The sequence below is a fragment of the Oryza glaberrima genome, chromosome 7 (genome assembly GCF_000147395.1).
Source record: "Oryza glaberrima chromosome 7, OglaRS2, whole genome shotgun sequence".
Taxonomy (NCBI): domain Eukaryota; kingdom Viridiplantae; phylum Streptophyta; class Magnoliopsida; order Poales; family Poaceae; genus Oryza; species Oryza glaberrima.
The window spans coordinates 25,844,538-25,862,489 of NC_068332.1; the positions used below are offsets into that span (position 1 = coordinate 25,844,538).

Sequence of the window (17,952 nt, forward strand, 5' to 3'; positions counted from 1 at the left end):
TTTCACAAACCTTGCATTCTACATATTAGTTAGGTTTGTTCAACAGTAAACTATAGCATGCGAACAACCGAAAAGGAGCTAATTTGTCACTCCTGAGATCTGAAACTGGACGGCAGATCGCGGTGTCGATTCAGAGTTTCAGACTTCATCAATTAAAATTTTATTAGCACACCACTCTGATTTATCATCAATCGCATATTTGGTTTTTTTAAGGAAGCTATGTTCTTCAGTTGCAGTTGATATATGAGCCTGAAAATTGCTAAATGTGCTATCGGCCACTTCCCATCTTAGTGCTAAAATGGTCCCTGTTCGTTGTCATGTCACATACTACTAGAGAGGATTAGTTTTTTCTGTCAGAAAATGTCCAGAGGTGGTTAAGAGAACCAACCGCGCATTGGAGCAAGCTGTGACGGTGAGGCAATTTGATGCAATGCGCTCTGTTTATGCTTTCCAGCTAGCTCATGCGGCCTTGCTATTGGATAATATTAGGCAGCATAGGATTGTGATCAATGTGAACCACTGAATATACATAGCCTGAAGTTAGACATATGAGCTGCCTCTAAACTATCAGCCTAACCTTGCCCATTTACCCTAAACTATATTTGCTAGCACATCTGAATTCTCCATGCATAGAATTGAAGGTTTTGAATAACTCCCCGGTAGTATATACTGTAGGATATATATTGATGTTTGTATGTCTGAAAATATACCACTGAAGTACCATACACAAGTTCCCTCTTTTGAGCAGTAATTTGCAGTTTACCATACACGAGTACAGTGGAAATGATGATATGCATGTTCTAATCGATTTTCAGCGGCAGAAATTTGCGGTTTTGTTAACTTATTCTCGCAATAAAACTTCATCTAACTGGCTTTTGTATAGTAAGTAGTAGTACTTCATTGGCTCATCGCAGTATATCACACAAATGGGTCTCGCGGTGTAGCTAGGTTGGTGGTTGATGGGCCTTAATCCAATTGAGACACCGCTACTGTGTTTTAGAGTGACATATTATCGTACCAGTGTTTGCATGCACTGTATGTACACTAGCTATCATCACAACGGACAAAACTCAGTAATCAGCATGCCTGTTGAGTGGTTGATTGGGCGCATGTTGAGCTGATCGGGTGCAGTTGGATTGAGATATGTATTCCAGTGATTGACAATTTGACATCGCTTGCACATGAAGGAATAGCCGATCGAATAGCTACCCATGCAGCTTCCTCCCATAAGAACTTATGTTTAGTTACTCCTTCCTAAACACCACATTAGGCTGTGTTCTTACCTTCAAGTTCCCAATCCCTCTCTTGTTTTTCGCGCGCACGTTTTTCAAACTGCTAAACGGTGCGTTTTTGCAAAAAGTTTCTATATGAAAGTTGCTTAAAAAAATTCAAAATAACCCATTTTTGAAAAAAGAAATAGCTAATACTTAATTAATCATACAATAATACGTGCTCCGTTTTACGTGCAAGGAGGAGGGTATGGTTCATGAAAGGCCTTCTTTTAATTTCTTTTAGAGAAAATTTCTTCTATACCTCTGAAAGTTTAGCCAATCTCTTCTACACCCCCGAGTTTTGTCCACTCCCTTGTATACCTCTAAATTTTGGTTTTGATCCCTTTCATATCCATCCCATTAGTTGAATGTTTAATCCCTATGAAAATGATCATTTTGCCCTTACATATGAAGGAAATTTGAAAATTGTAGACTAGCTATATTGTTGGAAGTGTATAATTTTGTTATATAAGACTATTATATTCATGATTTTATTATACAAGGCATTATTCATGGCAAAATTTATTCTTACATAATGACATAAAAATATTTATTTACTTATTAAAAGAGTATATGTAGCATTTTTTATGGTAGTTCAACATTTTTTTTCATGTCCTATTGTGACATCCCGTCCTTGAGCTTAATAGGATTAATAGAATACTCATATTAACAAGTTGTAATTTTTTTCCGGAAGCCGCTCTCTAAAGAACTCCGATGTTAAGCGTATTTGGCCTAGAGCAATTTAGGGATGGGTAGTGCGTACGAGTGAGGACAAAGTGTGCTGTGTGTCCATGGACGGAGACCCAAGATGTAATTTATTTTCATTATTTAAAAAAATGAAAGGCTGCATGAGCACAAGTTTCATTATTAAAAAAAAATGAAAGGCTGCGTGAGCACAAGTTTGAGTATATAAACCACTACTATCCAGTACCAAATTCGTGCACCGGTGATGTGATTTTGGGACGTGAAATCTCTTGTGACAACGTATGCGGTAACGTGTCCCACATGGAGCAGTGGATGGATTTGATTGTCGATTTGTATGCCAGCGAAAACACCAAGCAGATCGAAGCCCACGGTTTTGAGTTGACTCCAGTTGACTCAGGTACTGTAACCACAGATGCATGAGGACGTGTCTCGTCTATACTCTCTCCGTCCAAAAAAAAATGCAAACTGTAGATTTCCGTGCCAACGTTTGACCGTCCATCTTATTTGAAAAAATTATGAAAAAAATTAAAAAGATAAGTCATATATAAAGTATTAATCATGTTTTATCATCTAACAACAATAAAAATACTAATTATAAAAAATTTTCATATAAAACGGACAATTAAAATTTGGCACGGAAACCCACGATTTGATTTTTTTTTGGACGGAGGGAGTAGGCAACAATTAAGTCTCACGTCACGCGCTGACGTATGGTACAAACCATGGTGAGAGTCCGAGCACTGCACGGTCGGATTGGGACCCATCGGCCATCGTCGCCGGCAATCTCGGCAGACATCCGCAACTAACTATTCCTCCGGCCGGCCGGCCGGCGGCCATCTGGATTGATATTAAGTACTACTAATCAGAATTTTTTTAGATAATTACTACTAATCAGCATATGCATGCATGGTGGTTGGTGCAGCGTTTGATGATCGATCAGACGAACTAACATGGATCATTTATAATTGTACTTTATGCCAGCTATCTAGGGGCATCTAACCTGCTTAATTTGACCATTGTTAGACGACCATATGCATGCAAGCATGCATGCCTGATGTTGCTAATCAAGCTACAACGCAAGTCAGTGTCATCAGGTACGTACAGTTCATCGATCACGTTTCACCTCTTTTATTGGGTTGCTAATTGTATTGCTGATTCCAATCACACTTGGAACGTGGTTTGTTTCTAATTATTTTCCTCTTAAATGAACTCCCAGGGTTCTGTTCTTCTTTAACCAAATTTGCTGCAGGACAATAAAAAATTATGTGATTTGTTAGTAGATATCAAAACGTGTCATTGCTGAAAGACACTTAAAAATTAATAATTTACTGGAGGATAATTTTAACTCGATTGGAGAGAATTTCTTCTAAAAGACGATAATGTCAAGGATCGAAAGCTTTTGAGCTGATGTACTTGGAATTATGGTAAATGTGGAGTTGCATAATTTTTAATTTTTTACTCTAGCGTTATATTTGAAGCATGTTGTTATATGGGCATTCTCTTCTTTCTTAAGAATTTATCTTTCGAATTGAAGTAAATTACTAGTTTTTTAAAGTGTCTTTCAGCCGTGACATATTTTTTTACAATGTCTATCAGCAATTTACACAAAATTTAGATGTCCTATAGCAAAATTTATCTTATTTTTTTATGTTGCTGAAAAAGGAAGGAGGGTACGGGTCAAGACTCCAGAATGGTTTGAACTCCAACAGCAATCTCTCCATTAAAGAATTCACCGACGATGAATCTGATCAAGCTAGCTAGCTAATGTCTACTAACATGTTAATCAGCTTTAATTAACTAGTGATCGATTAGCAAGAACATCTGTCTGTCAGTCTGTCACTAGAAGCTCGAACGTCGTTACACTCCTAGCATATCGATTTGGCGCCCCATTTTAATCAGCTTCAGTTTGTGGACCATTGCAACTAGCATGTTTTTTTAGTACTAAACCGAAAATTGACAGACGTACCATTATATGCTCTGTAACTTGGGCTTCCAAGACTCTTCTCTCTAATTATGGAGCACTAGGTTGTTGTTCGGAATCTTCTACTTGAATAAGAGGGATTAGGTTTTCAGCACGTTGAAGTGACCAATCATGGTAGACTCCTCTTCACCGACGATTGCCCGCAATGTAAAGTACTAGTCGATTATAGTATTGCAATGACCAACAACCCTATAAATTTCACTCCTTTTTGGCAACATGCCTCCACTCGAACTTGCTGAACTTTGTTAGGATTATATTGTTGGATCCATCATGGCAGACAAGGTGAGTCCTTGGTCCTCCTTTCTGGCTTCCACAGTTTTGCTGCAAAGCAAAGGTTGCATATGCATTAAGGTTTTTGCAGAATTAAGCTCTGTTTTTGTATTGCATGGATGCTTTTATAGCAAATGGCCAGTTTGATCATTAAGGCAAATCTCGAGTGTGAAAAGTGTTGCAAGAAGATCCAGAAAGTCCTTAACAAACTCAAAGGTATGTATGGATCAATGCACTTGCTGAATTATGTAAATTTAATCCCATAACTAAGTTGTGGCGTAAGGCCAAAAAGGTGGTACAGTATATGATTAAGCTGTGGTTTGAATTGAACGAACATGAAGCAGACAAGGAGAAGATCATTAACATCGTTTATGAGAACTCGAACAATAGGGTGATCATATTGGGCCATTTCAAGCCAGAGGAGCTCGCCCATAAGCTAAGATGCAAGGCCTGCGGGGTCATCAAAGACATTGAATTTGGGAAGCTTGCAGAGGCAAAGAAGGAGGAGAAGAAGCCGGATCAGGCCAAGAAGGAGGAGAAGAAGCAGCCTGAGGAAAAGAAACCTGAGGAGAAGAAGAAATCCGAGGAGGAGAAGAAGAAGGGCGACGAGAAGAAACCGGAGGAAGGCAAGAAGGAAGAGAAGAAGGAGGAGAAGCCAAAGGTGAAGGAGGAGACCAAGGCCACGCCGGCGCCGTCGTCGACGACGGTGAACCTGCAGTTCACCAACATGTGCGGCATCTGCTACCCGTGGCCGTGCAGCGACCCCACCCACTGGGGCGCCGGCGTCGTCCACCCGCAGTGGCCGCAGTGCGAAGCCCCGGCGGCGGCGTTGCCAGCGTTCGTCCCTGGCCACCACCACCACCAGCTCCCGCCATGGGGCGGCGTTCCGGCGCCGAAGTGGCCATGCGGAGGCCCCTCGTACTGCGGTGGGTGCGGCACCTGCCGCGGCGGCGGGTGGCCGGCGGCGGCGCCGATGCAGGCGATGTGCTGCCCTGGGCCGTCGTCGTGCAGAGGGTGCAAGGGTTGCCGGATCGTTCAGGAGGGCAAGTTCGTGTACGAGGAGTACCCGGCAGCGAGCGCATGTGCCGTCATGTGATGTGATCATCTTCCCCTCGCCGCAATGTCATCGTTGACATTCTCTCGATCTGTCTCTCTTTCTTTCTTCCATCTGCATCTGATCTGAAGCTACTAGTGGTTTGTTCGGTCATCCAACTGCAGCGAAGAAACTCTTCCAGCTGCCATGTTCGCATGCACGGCAGTTTCTTTTTTCCTCCTAAGTTAAACTATTTTTGCTGGAGCATTTAACCCTGTAAATTTTTTTCAGTTTGTTCTACACTTTATTTTACTCTGTAATAGTATTTCTCTCTTTCTTCCTCCTATGTAAGTTGTATTTTTCGTAGAAATTTGATAAAGATGATAGATGTATTATACTATGTTTCAATGTTTTCTTTTAGATCTTTTTAACATTGTTTACATAGGTTGGAAGTACTTAAAACTGATTTAAACACCAAGTTCAAGCAAACATCCATAAACAAATGAAAATATTTTCGACTCCAAAATAAATGATGTGTATAGAGAGGTAAAATTAAAGAGACAAATACTATTAAGAAATAAGTGAAGCATTTTTAACAATTTATTGGTAAAACGAATAAAAAGTTTAAGGGTTAAGTGATACAATGAAAATAGTTGGAGGGAGTACCCTAAGCGTGTGTTTGGTTGCAAGGTTTTGGTGGGTTGGGCTAGAGCCGTCCCATTTTTACAGGTATTTGGTTGAAGGACTGTGTGGGCTGGGTTGGGTCAAAAAAGGAATATTCTGCCCATATGCGGGTTGGTCTCGCTCGGCAAAATGTGGCGGACCGATCCATCCTACCTCCTCTCGTGCATCACGTGAGACCACGCGAGAGTAACCCTATCTCTTTTCTCACCACCTTTTTCCCCTTCACAATCACAAGCGAAACAAATCCAAATCGAGAGAGGGCGCGGCGGCAACTCGCGCGCAAGGGGGCGGTGGCACAGAGAGGGCGGCGGCGCCGGCGTCGTGCCACAGGCCCTACTGCGCCTCCTCCTTCCAGTCCCGCGGCCGGAACTCCCGCCTCTCCCGCCCCGTCAGCTCCCCCTCACCTCCATAGCCAAGGTAATGAAACCCTGGCTATGTACCATATCTGCTATTTTGTTTATAATGCTAGATCTGTGCGATTCCGTTTGCATGAATGCCCTTGCTGTCCACAACTTCTGTTCAAGCACATTGCAATATTTTTGTTTCATCAATTACACAGTAGTTATTTTCATGATAGGAACAAGTATTAGTATGTGAATTGGGCAAGTATTAGTATGTGATTTGGGCAAGTATTAGTTCCCTGATAGGAAGGGAACAAGTATTAGTATGTGATTTAGGGTTTCATCAATTTTTATATAGCAGTTATTTTCTTGATGGGAACAAGTATTAGTATGTGATTTGGGGTTTCATCAATTTTTACATAGTACTTATTTTCCTGATGGAAACAAGTATTAGTATGTAATTTGGGCAAGTAGTTTATGATGAGATGATTTATGCTTGAGAATGACATGGCAATGTGTTTAATTTTCTTTGATTGTTGTTGTAGATGGATAAGAGGACCAAGATTTTAATTTTTGCTGCTGCTGCCAATCTATTGTTGTCAATGATGGCCATGATTATTCATTCTAGGAAAAGAAAGAGAGTTTCTAGGAGGGAAGGTGTTAAATATGGCCCAATTGTTGAAAGGGATAGGATGAGAATTGAGTATCTAAACACAAAAAATTGGAGGAACGATACCACATGTGTCGACATGCTTAGACTTAGAAAAGATTCTTTCTTTCGGTTTTGTAAGCTCTTTAGAAATCGTGGTTTGCTTGAAGGTACCATCCACATGTCTATTGAGGAACAAGTAGCTATGTTTATAAATACAGTAGGGCACAATCTTAGAAATAGATTAGTTCGCACTAATTTTGATAGGTCCGGAGAAACAGTTAGTCGTTATTTCAACAAAGTGTTTCATGCTGTTGGTGAGCTGCGAGATGAACTAATTAGGCCTCCCTCATTGGACACCCCAAGTAAAATTGCCGGGAACCCTAGGTGGGATCCTTACTTTAAGGTGTGAGATTAATCTGTGTCTCATTTTCAATTATATATTTGAACAAACCTCAATGTGCCCTAATCTTTTATGGTGTTGAATATAAAATAGGATTGTATTGGAGCTATTGATGGCACACATATTAGAGCCTCTGTTGAGAAGAATATGGAGCCCTATTTTCGTGGTAGGAAGTCTCATGACACGCAAAATGTAATGGCAGCTGTAGATTTTGATCTTCGGTTCACTTATGTCTTGGTTGGTTAGGAGGGTACAGCACATGATACTGTAGTTTTAAGAGATGCATTGGAACGTGAAAATGGCCTTCTTGTACCCCCAAGGTAATAGAATAATTTAGTTCATCATTTTCTCCATCTCAATAGAAATGTGACCAACTTGTCCATCATATGATAGGAAAATTCTACCTAGTTGATGCTGGATATGGAGCCAAACCAGGATTCCTCCCTCCATTTCGTGCTGTCCGGTACCACTTGAAAGAGTGGGGGAATAATCCGGTGCAAAATGAGAAGGAGTTGTTCAACCTTAGGCACTCGTCCCTTCGTGTCACAGTTGAACGTGCATTTGGGGACTAAAGAGGAGGTTCAAAATTCTAGATGATGCCACCCCATTCTTCCCTTATCCAACTCAAGTAGATATTGTTGTAGCTTGTTGCATTATTCATAATTGGGTCATAAATGATGGAATTGATCAGTTTATTACAGATCCATTAGATTTGATAAGTGAGACCACATCAGAGCCATTTGGGCAAGCAAATGACCATGCATTGATGGTTCAGTTCAGACAAGGACTTGCTGATGACATGTGGGCTAACCGTCAAAACCATCATGGGAACTAATACATAGCTGTATTTCTAGTACTTGTGCATGTTATCCTGGATTTTATGGAGATTTTGTCCAAGTAATTTCATATGTGAGGTAACCTCACCAGGAGGTATCTCCACCAAAACAACCCACATTTATCCCTCCATCCAAACAGAGGATAGAACCATTCTGACCCACCATATCCCTCAAACCAAACAAAAAACAGGGTCCGTTCTATCCCTCCAACCAAACAGAAAATGGGTCCAACCCATCCCAAATAACAGGAATGGACCTAACCCATCCCACCATATCCCCCAACCAAACACATGCTAATAGTTTTGCACATGGTGGGCTTTTATTGTGCTTAGTTCATCCGTTTCATCTAGTTACTCGAGGAAGGAAACATTAAACCCAGCTTAGATTGGGCCATATCCTGTTGATGGGCCTGAACACGCAAGGAGAATCTCATGGGCTGGCATCAAATTTCATCAGCCCTACACACCGCGCTGGATTAGTTTCGACCAGAGAGATTGTGATTGTCCCTCAAAATTAACAAAGAGGATTATATTAGGGGAGATAGCCCTAATAAATGGGGATGCATGTGAACAACTAATCCAGCTCGATCCGCATCAACTAACGAATTAAAGACGACTCGTATTCGCATTCGCATTCGCATCCGCATCGCATCGGTTTGCTGCAAAAACAGGAGCAGCTAGCAATTAAAGTCGTTACGTTAGCGATGAACATACTCAAAACAAACATGGAAACCGTACACAGCAAGAAACAACGCCTCGCCCGCCAAGAAACGCCGACACACACACACACCACTCCAACCCCAACTCGGCTAAAAATACACAGCTGATATATACTACTGCTAGTATAAGTAGACTGTCTACTAGTAGTAGTACTAGTAGAGAACAAACTCGTCCCCGTGCGTCTGAAGGAAACCAACCTGCAGACGACCACGAACGAACGTACGAACAGATCGATCGCCGAGACGAAGACGACGACGGCGCGGTCTCCCGTGCGCACGGGGCTAGTAGCTTGCATGGTGTTTCGTCTCGTTAATTTTTACTTACCTCGGAAACCTGCAGCGAACCACGTACCAAGGGCGAGTTGGGGGGGAGATGGAGTGATAAACAAGAAGCGAGCGGCAGAAGCAAGCAGGGACAGACAGATTTGCAACTGGTATGTCCTAAACAAACAAGATTTTCTTTCCTCGATCGAATATAGTAGTATCACTGTGCTGGAGTACTACCACCTTCATTGATGAAAGCCTGTCTCGAATTTGGAAAACAGTACTGGTAACTGCATGCTGCCTTTCAAGGTTAAGAAATCTCACAAAATGCATCCTTCAGTAGTGCAAGGGGATGCAACTGGTTTGGTCATATGGGAAGAATTGGACTGGGACAAAAATTCGCCATTGTCTGTGGGGGGGGAATGCACGAATACAATTCGATCATATACTAATCATCATCAAGACCACACATCTGATTGTACAATACTACCATGGCGGCTTATGTCAGGCCTTGTTTTTGTCGCAGAAGCAGGAGCCCAATATGCCTCTCTCTCTTCTCTCTCTCTCTCTCTGGTTTTTATACTTTTTATCAGGTGAAGATTCACAAAAGAGGAAAAAAAATGCTGCTTTTGCATGCACTAAGGGCCTGTTTAGATCAAAACCTCAAGCTACAGGCCTTGAGGTTTCAGGTGTTTTTTGCTTTGAGAGGTTCCACACTTTTATCAGGTGGAGATGATGATTTTTATCTTTGGTGGTGTTGGTGCTAGACAGACAGACATGGGAAAGCCTGCTGATTGGGGAGAGACCGAATTGGCCGTGCAAGAGCATAGAGTAGTAGATGTAATCCGAATAATGAACCACTGGTTTGTGCAGGGAAATATCGGATTAGTCTCGGGTGATAAGAAAGCCAAGAAAAAATTGGATACCTCGTCTCGAATAATTAATTATCCGTATCCCTTTCGTTTTCTAGCCATCGGAGATGGTAGCGACGGCATAGTCTCCATCCATCTGTAGCTGTAGTCGCAGCTATGCGTTGGACGTAGCACATCCATCGTCCATCCGTCTATTCTGCTGGAAATGCATGCTAGGTACCTCCATCCTATTTTAAGTGTAGGTATAGTTTTTCATACTTAACTTTAACCGTTCATCTTATTTAATAAAAAATAAAAACATATGTCATGAGTAAGGTATTATTCTTGTTTTATCATCTTATAACAATAAAAACACTAATTATATAAAAAAATTAAATAGAACAGACGATCAAAGTTGAGCGTGAAAAATTATGGTTGCACTTAAAATGAGACGGAGGGAGTAATTTTTCATCACCCAAGACATTTCGATAGAATGATAGTACTGAGATGTACTTCCTCCGTCCTAAAATGTAAGTATTTTTTAGGTTGGTACGGATATTAAGAAAGTAGGTGAGAATGATTGAAGAAGTTGTGTGATTAGTTGAAAAGAGAAAGTAGGTGAAAAAGAATGGTTGTGATTGGTTGAGAGGAGAAGGTAGGTAGAAAAATAGCTTCATGAATAAAGTACTGTGCTAGAAATAGCTATATTTTAGGATGGAGTTAGTATTGCGACTAATTGACGTGGATCTATACACACACGTATGCAGAGTTATCTTACGTTGCTCTCCGTACTGGTGCCTGTCCTGTCGCCGGAAAATTTATGCCGGCAGCTTCATCACGTAGGAGTAGTACGTACGTCGCCACACATGAGCATGCAGCCGCTGTGGCCAATAACAACGCCATGGATTAGATCTCGCATGCATGGTCACAAATCAACTAATAACAGGGGTGTTTGATCGATCCATCCATCCGTATACATTGCATGCGAGATGTACTATACATAGACAAACAATAATACTTGTACACACTTATGTCTTAAAAAAAAAAGAAGGAATACTTGTAGTAGTATTGAATCAGGGTGAGCGAGAGGGGGACAAACCGGAGATGGGCACAGGGCAGTGGGCACATGGGGAGCACATGCAAAGCCCCATCTCTCTCAATCTCTCTCTCTCTCGACTCGAGCACGGTGCCAATGTATCATACACACACTAGTACTGGTATCAAAATACTCCTCCTGTAGTGTACCCTCCAGTGAGGTGCCACACAACAACATGGCACGCACACGCACACTTGCCAAGCAAATGGACGGATATATTTTCATTAAAAATATTGCATTGATAGAGAAAAGCTTGTATTAATTAACCAGCCCAAGCGTGGCCAACCCTGTCTGCTGCCCATCGATGCTTTGACTATTAAGCCATTCAGGAAAGGCCACTGTGCCTTTCTCCTGCAAACTGCAAAGCCACGGATACATACCATCCAGCCGGTCTGCTCTCCTGCTGTGCTGAATCTGCTGATTGATTAGGGCCTGTTTAGGGAGTTTAATATTCTGGAAAGCAGCTGGTTGATAGTTAGCTTCTGATAATTTAAAACTTTTAGTTCATTTTTTTATTCTACTTCTAAAACTTCTCATAATGTGAAACAAAAACTAAACTGTTCAGCTAGAAGCTATCTAAACAGAGCCTAAGGCAGGGTGATTACCTGCAAATTGCCCTCGTTTGACTGGTCCACACTAGTAATTGAAAGATGGATCGATGATGCGCCCCTCTGCAAGCATTCACGTGCATCCGAACAGCGGACACGCCCAAAAGTTACGGCCTTTTTACTAGTACTAGTGTTTAATGTAGTATACTACTATACAGCGAGTAGGAGTAGGTGCAATGCATTGCATGCGTCTGATTGAAAAGAGGACAAAGGGAAAAAGTTACTACGTGTACAGGTACACCGTACACGTACAGTGCAGTAGCTGGGGGCGGGTAGCTGGCTGCGGCAACAAATCTGGGATGGGATGCGATGCGATGAGACGAGACGATGTGCTCCGCGGAAATCCGGCAGCAAATGGGCCCGGCCCAGTGTAGCGTCCTTGTCGGATGCACGCACACACAGCGGCACGGACACGTGGGCGTCACCCAGGCCTGACATCCTGGGCCCCACACCCACGCTTGCTTCCCCCCACCCCCTTTTCCCGATCTACCACACCGGCGCTGCGGTGAAACGCGAATGGATTAATTTTTTTTACTACTTTGACCTGGGCTTTATTCATAGGATGATTGGCACTGCGACTGTAGGGAGCAAACCTACCACTGCTGCTGCAACAAATTTATTTACAGGAGATCACAATAATGGGAGTAGAAGTAGTAGAACTTCCCTATAAGTTTCTATATCTAATTTGGATCGTTTATCTTATTTTAATTTTTTTAATAATTAGTATTTTTATTATCATTGGATGATTTATAAAATAAATAAATAAGACAGATGATTAAAGTTAGACACCAACACTTATAGCTGTGTTAAAATGGGATAGCTGTGTTAAAATGGGATTGAGGGAGTGATAACTTGTTTGTGTGGGTTTTTCTTGGGAGTATTTTAATTGTACCGTCGTATTCACGTCCATTTCTTTTTTATTACTGGATGTTGACGCTGGGGGTGGCTGTTGGCACTAGCATCCCCAAAAGCATGTCACCAAAGGTGCCACTTTTACGCCTTCCCTCTTCTTTATCCTTAATAATGCGTTATTACCACTAGCAGAGCTACTATGCCCATTTATTTATTCTCCTAAAATTCCCATTTTCGACCGAATCTTCTTTTAGAAAGAGTGGGAACATATATGTAGTCCTACTCACCTTGGAGGCAGCAGTAGAAAATTAGGCGGCATCATAATGGTAAAAACCAAAGCTAACCTATTTCTAAAAATTTTATCTTCCCTTTCTTCTTTCTATGACAGACAACTACAGTGGACAAAGTACTAAAAATGAAAATTAGCAAGAAAAAAAACATCAGTTCTTAAATAATACCAAATCTAAAGTGGTAATATTAAACATCCAGCCGCATAAATCTCGGATTACCCTACGATCTCCAATACTCTACTCTCCCAAAGGTAAACAATACCCAAGCCCTAACGCCGTCAGTCCCCACCCCCGCGCCGCCGCTGGCGCCGGCGACGGCGAGAACAACTCAAGCCTCGCCGCCGCCGCCGTTCCTCTCCGTATCCGACCCCCTCCCCGGCACCAGCACCGCCCCATGGAGGCGGCCACCGTCGCCGGAGAAGGTGAATCTCAACGCAATTGGGACAGGTGAGTGATTCAACTCATTCAGAGAAATACATATGGTATGAGGCGAAGGCCATGAAGAAATTATAAAAGAAAAAAAGAAACTTCCTTTTTTTTTCTTGTATTGGGACTGCATTTGCTGATCAGGGGGACCATGAACACCAACGCTGACACATCTCCACATTGGCACAACAGAATGGTGCAGCATCAGCAGTGAGTGGTCCTTCCCCTTTCATCACACCTACACTGACTGACTTGTTCATCTTCTTGTGATTTTACATACACTACACTAGCTAATTAAGCCTTCCTCTCTCTCTCTCTCACTCAAACTTGTCACTTGTTCTTGGGTCCATTACATATCTGCTGTACTCACTGCCTTGCACACAGCTGCAATCAGGCAGTAGTGTTACATGTATCTTGTGGTTGGTACTAGTACTAGTCTTGTGGCTAAACATCACACCTAATGCTATAAAACTAGTGGCTATTTTGGTGGTAGCTTATCAAGAGCTTTGGGGGGTAATTCATCAATGGTGGTGGGTCGGTGGGTGGTAATAGTAACTAAGATTAACTAACTAAGGTGATATGATATGGTAGTAATAGGAGGGGCCCTAAATTTTTATCTGAATGGCACTGCATTTTAAAACATTGGTAGTGTGGTTGGTGGTGGCTTGATTGATGATGCTGCTGCTGCTTCTCTTCTGGAGGCCAGGGCATCCTCTTTCTTCTCTTTATGGTTTAATAAAGCTATCTTCTTGAAAAATGAAAAAGAAAAGGAAAGTAAAAAAAAGGGGGTGACTGAAACTAACACTATGCTGCAACTTCTCCACTCTTTTCCTATATTCCACTATTCTCTTTTTCTTTGCTGCTAGTATTCCTGCAAGGGGCAAGTGATGGCAAGGACAGAGGAAAAGAGAGTAAGGCACCATCATTCCAATGGGGGGTGAAAAGCAAATGATTCAATACTAGGAAGCATGGAGTTGAGAGCTTGATATAGACTTTGTGGAAAGGCAAGAGGACTGAGGTGCTTACTAGGATTAGGCAGTAGTAGTATTACTCACTTCCATTCAGAACAACTTTACATTCCGATCGCGCCGTGATCGGAGGCCAGCCTGCATGCATATGAATGAATGATAGCACTCAGCAAATCATGGCGCCCAGATGCATACTGTACTAATTTGCAATACTAAAATAGCACTTGGGGCCATACATTATTATGATGCATACCTGGACATGGGGAAGAAATAAGGTTTTGGTGAGGGCATGTCCAAGGCAGAAGGTAGGAGATGGTTAGTGCCGCCATTGCTGGCGCCATTGTTGATGCCAACATAGGTGGCGCTACAACCAGTCGACGCGGTGGCGGAGATCTCCGCCTCAGTGGGAGCGAAAGGATCGCGAGCAAATCCCGCGGACTTGGTCGGCGACGCAAACGGGCTGTCGGGCAGATTATGCTCCACACTGCCAAAGAGAGCAAGCACAATGGGCAGAGGAAAAAAGATCAGTTTGGTGAAATGTTACTTGTCTGCATTGCTGGACGAAAGCTAAGTGTGGCGAAAATAACAAATGATTAAATGATGACGATGAGACAATATGTTAATCGCAAAATTCCACCTTTGGTCACTGTCTGTGTTAGGGCTGGAGGACTCTCCGGTGGATTCCTCCTTATCGGCTCCGTTGACCGCCTTGTTGTGAGCAAGAAGGAAGCCGCTTCCCTTACCGAGCTCCCCTATAAGCAAGCAAATCCGCCATGGTAAACATTAGCAACACTGCATCTGGCGCGGCAACAGGTGAAACGTCGTTCGGTCGGATACACCAGGTCCTACCGGAATCGGGAGGCGACTCGCCGGTCACGTTGGCGGCGGTCTGAGAAGCGCTGAAAGGATTGCCAATGGGGGTCGGCGCCACGGCGGCGCGTGACTTGAAGTCTAGCAGCTGCAGCCCCATGAGGCGGCGGCTGTGGAGCTCGATCGCCTGCTGCAGCTCGGCGGCCTGCTGCTGCTCCTCCAGCTTCCTCCTCAGCAGCATCTCATTCGCGCTGTTGGAGTGCTGCAGCATTCTCGCACCTGACACCATTACAAACAGACTCATGCGATTTCAGCAACAATCATTCACCCAATCACCATGAAGAAGATGATCGCAAAAGCTCACCGAGCTGGTGCATGTCGAAGGGGTCTCTGGCATCGAGTCCAGTTGGAGTAGTGCAGCTGGAGAAGTCCACCCTCTCGCCCGGCTGGTGCTGCTTCCTGCAAAGTAACAGCAAGTTACAAATTGGTTATAGGGGATCAACCTAGAGAGGCAATGTGGACTGTAAGTAAGCTCGGCTTGCCTGTACTTGTCGGGGACCTTGCCCTTCTCCTTGTATGGCTTGACGAGCACGCGGGCGTCGCAGATGAAGTGCGGGTTGCCCTTGGCGAGGATCAGCTTCACCGTCTCCGGGTAGACGAAGGTGACGAAGCCGAACATGCGCTTCTGCTGGTACGGGATGCGAACGTCGTGGACGGGGCCGTAGATGCTTCAATTGAGAGGGCATCATCAGATTAAAGCTATGGCATGGCATGGCAGCCATGGCGGTGACGGTGGGCGGTGGGATTATAGTATACTACCTGAAGTAGTTGGAGACGTCCTCCTCGCGGAAGGTGCTATCCGCCGGGAAGGTGAGGTAAATCTGGCGCGAGCCGGGGTTCATCATGCTCGCGAAGTCGGCGCGCTCCAGCCGCGGCCGCCCCATGAACTTGTGCGCCTCGTCCCCGCCTAGCATCAGCGCCGCCGCTGCCGCCGCCCTGCAAATCGACGGAATCGGAGCTAAGTTAAAGGGATACTGGTACTCCAGGAGGAGCTCGGAGGTGGAAAAAGTTGGCACCTCTGGCTCTCGTTCTGCTGCTGCTGCTGCTGGAGGAGCAAGCTCAAACACTTGGTGGCTGCGGATGGTGAGCCGGGGAGTGAGCCGGTGGGCGAGTAGGGGAAGGCGGCGGCGGCGAGGCGCTGGGACTTGGAGCGGATGAGGAAGTCCTGGCACTGCTGCTCCACGGCGGAGGGGTCCATCTTGCCGGCGGCGTCGTCGGGGAGGCCGCCGTGGACGAACCGGCAAGCGCTGCCGTTCTTGCAGTAGCCGCGCGCGTAGTAGAGGCACGGCTTCCAGCCGAGGCCGTCGGCGCCGCCGAGGCAGAGCTCGCTGACCGACGCGCTCCGGCGGTGTCCGGGGCCACCGTTCGCCCACCCTAGGTTGAAGGAGAAAAGGCCGCCGTCGCCTCCGCCGGGGCTCCGGCACTCGCCGCCGTCGAACATGGGCATCTGGTGCCCCGCGGGGACGCCGCCCTCGTTGAGGAACGCGAGCTGGTCCTGCAGCTGGAGCTCGTCCATGAGCGGGTCGCCGCCGAAGAAGGGCGATGGCGGGCCCCCGCCGTTGGCCGGGCTGATGAGCTCGTCGCCGAGGCCGACCATCTCCTCCCCGGCGCCATTGCTGATGCTGTTGTTCCTCGAAAACACCGGGGGAGGCGCCCACGAGGAGGGGGAGGACACCGAGAGCGGCGAGGGCGCGGTGCCGCAGCGCCCGGAGTTCTGCCGCGAGAGCATGAAGGGCGAGTGGGCGGCGGCCGCGGCCGCCGCCACGGAGGTGGGCGTCCCGGGCCCGGACGCCGGGAGGAGGCCGAGCTCCTTCCTGGCCTTGGCCATGACGGTGTGGAGCAGCGCCTCGGGGCCGAAGGCGAGGCGTATCATCTCCTTCTCGCCATGGTCCTGGATGAGGAGGAAGCCCATGATCTTGGCTGCGTGGTCCGGGTCGAGCGCCTGGATCCGCGAGAACACCACCTTGGTCGCCTCGTAGGCGTCCATGGCGAGCTCCACAGCAAGCAAGCAATCGAGCTTCTTCCTCCTCCTCCTCCTCCTCCGCTTTCTTTACCACAACACTCGTTGCTTCTTGGCTTCTTGGCTTCTTGCTCCGCTGCTGCTGCTGAGCTGTGTTCTACTACCACCACTAGAGTGTGCAGCAAAGCAAGCTCAAAGAAGAAGAAGACGAGAGAGAGATCAGTGGGAGCGGCGCCACTGAGGCAGTGAAGAGCAGAGGAAGAGCTCCATTTTCCCCCAGAGGAAGAAGAGCTCGCTCGCAGCCGAGCTAGAAGAAGAAGCTAAGCTATGGCTATGTAGTAGAAGTAGTACTCGTACTAGTGCGCTGCATCCCTATCGATCTATACTACTCCTTTCTTTACTTGGCTTGCCCCTTGCTTTTGTTGGGGCCGGGGGAGTGACAGGTGATGCCACAATTTCTCCAGGGTGTTTTTCGCGAAAATGTTTTTGCATTGTAATTTTGAGCCTTCTTTCAGGGTGTTTTTGGTGAAATTTTTTGTTTTTGCTGTAAGTAATTTTGCTTTTGTTTTTGCTGCCTGATGTGAGGAGGATGGGTGCGTGGAGCGTTGGATAGATCTGGATCTCCGTGGACCCCATTTTTATACATGTCGAGCTCCAGCTCCAGCTCCTCCAGCTGAGCTCGGCTCGATCCGCTCCAGTGCACTCCAGCCTCTAGCTCCATCACTCTCTTCCTCTTACTGTACACTGGCAGTAGTAGTAGGAGTATTTACGTTGTACGAGCAAGAAGATGGAGATTTAATTGCGCCAGTCTACTGCAGGAGGATCCGTACGGTAATAAAAGGGGAATACGAGAATAATGAGGTAAAAAAAATAGGG

The 17,952-nt window shown here is 45.2% G+C and overlaps 2 protein-coding genes across 3 annotated transcripts; one reads left to right on the plus strand and one right to left on the minus strand.

Annotated features, from left to right (window-relative positions):
- Positions 1 to 4,021: 4,021 nt before the first annotated feature.
- On the plus strand, positions 4,022 to 5,660 carry LOC127780022 (protein PYRICULARIA ORYZAE RESISTANCE 21-like). Its single transcript, XM_052306982.1, has 3 exons — positions 4,022 to 4,239; positions 4,359 to 4,443; positions 4,572 to 5,660. Exons 1-3 carry the CDS (start codon positions 4,228 to 4,230, stop codon positions 5,321 to 5,323), a joined length of 849 nt encoding a protein of 282 aa, XP_052162942.1. The 5' UTR covers positions 4,022 to 4,227; the 3' UTR covers positions 5,324 to 5,660.
- Positions 5,661 to 13,359: 7,699 nt separating this feature from the next.
- Positions 13,360 to 17,442, minus strand: LOC127779084 (zinc finger CCCH domain-containing protein 53). Of its 2 annotated transcripts, none has more exons than XR_008018621.1 (9): positions 16,133 to 17,442; positions 15,876 to 16,052; positions 15,599 to 15,784; positions 15,421 to 15,515; positions 15,096 to 15,335; positions 14,884 to 14,998; positions 14,483 to 14,730; positions 14,305 to 14,384; positions 13,360 to 14,149 (listed from the first exon to the last, which is right to left on the minus strand). XR_008018621.1 is itself a non-coding variant. In XM_052305775.1 (9 exons), exons 1-8 carry the CDS (start codon positions 17,101 to 17,103, stop codon positions 14,351 to 14,353), a joined length of 2,049 nt encoding a protein of 682 aa, XP_052161735.1. In that variant the 5' UTR covers positions 17,104 to 17,441; the 3' UTR covers positions 13,360 to 14,149; positions 14,305 to 14,350. The 2 variants fall into 2 exon arrangements, 1 of the variants encoding a protein (XP_052161735.1); XM_052305775.1 differs by having other exon boundaries at positions 14,500 to 14,730; positions 16,133 to 17,441.
- Positions 17,443 to 17,952: the final 510 nt, after the last annotated feature.

Coding starts and splice junctions, on each gene's coding strand:
- LOC127779084 (XM_052305775.1), bottom strand. CDS start 17,103: ATGGACGCCTACGAGGCGACCAAGGTGGTGTTCTCGCGGATCCAGGCG. Junction 14,731..14,883: donor AACACAGACAGTGACCAAAG/GTGGAATTTTGC, acceptor TCTCTTTGGCAG/TGTGGAGCATAATCTGCCCG. Junction 14,385..14,499: donor TATTTCTTCCCCATGTCCAG/GTATGCATCATA, acceptor ATATGCATGCAG/GCTGGCCTCCGATCACGGCG.
- LOC127780022 (XM_052306982.1), top strand. Junction 4,444..4,571: donor AGTCCTTAACAAACTCAAAG/GTATGTATGGAT, acceptor AACATGAAGCAG/ACAAGGAGAAGATCATTAAC.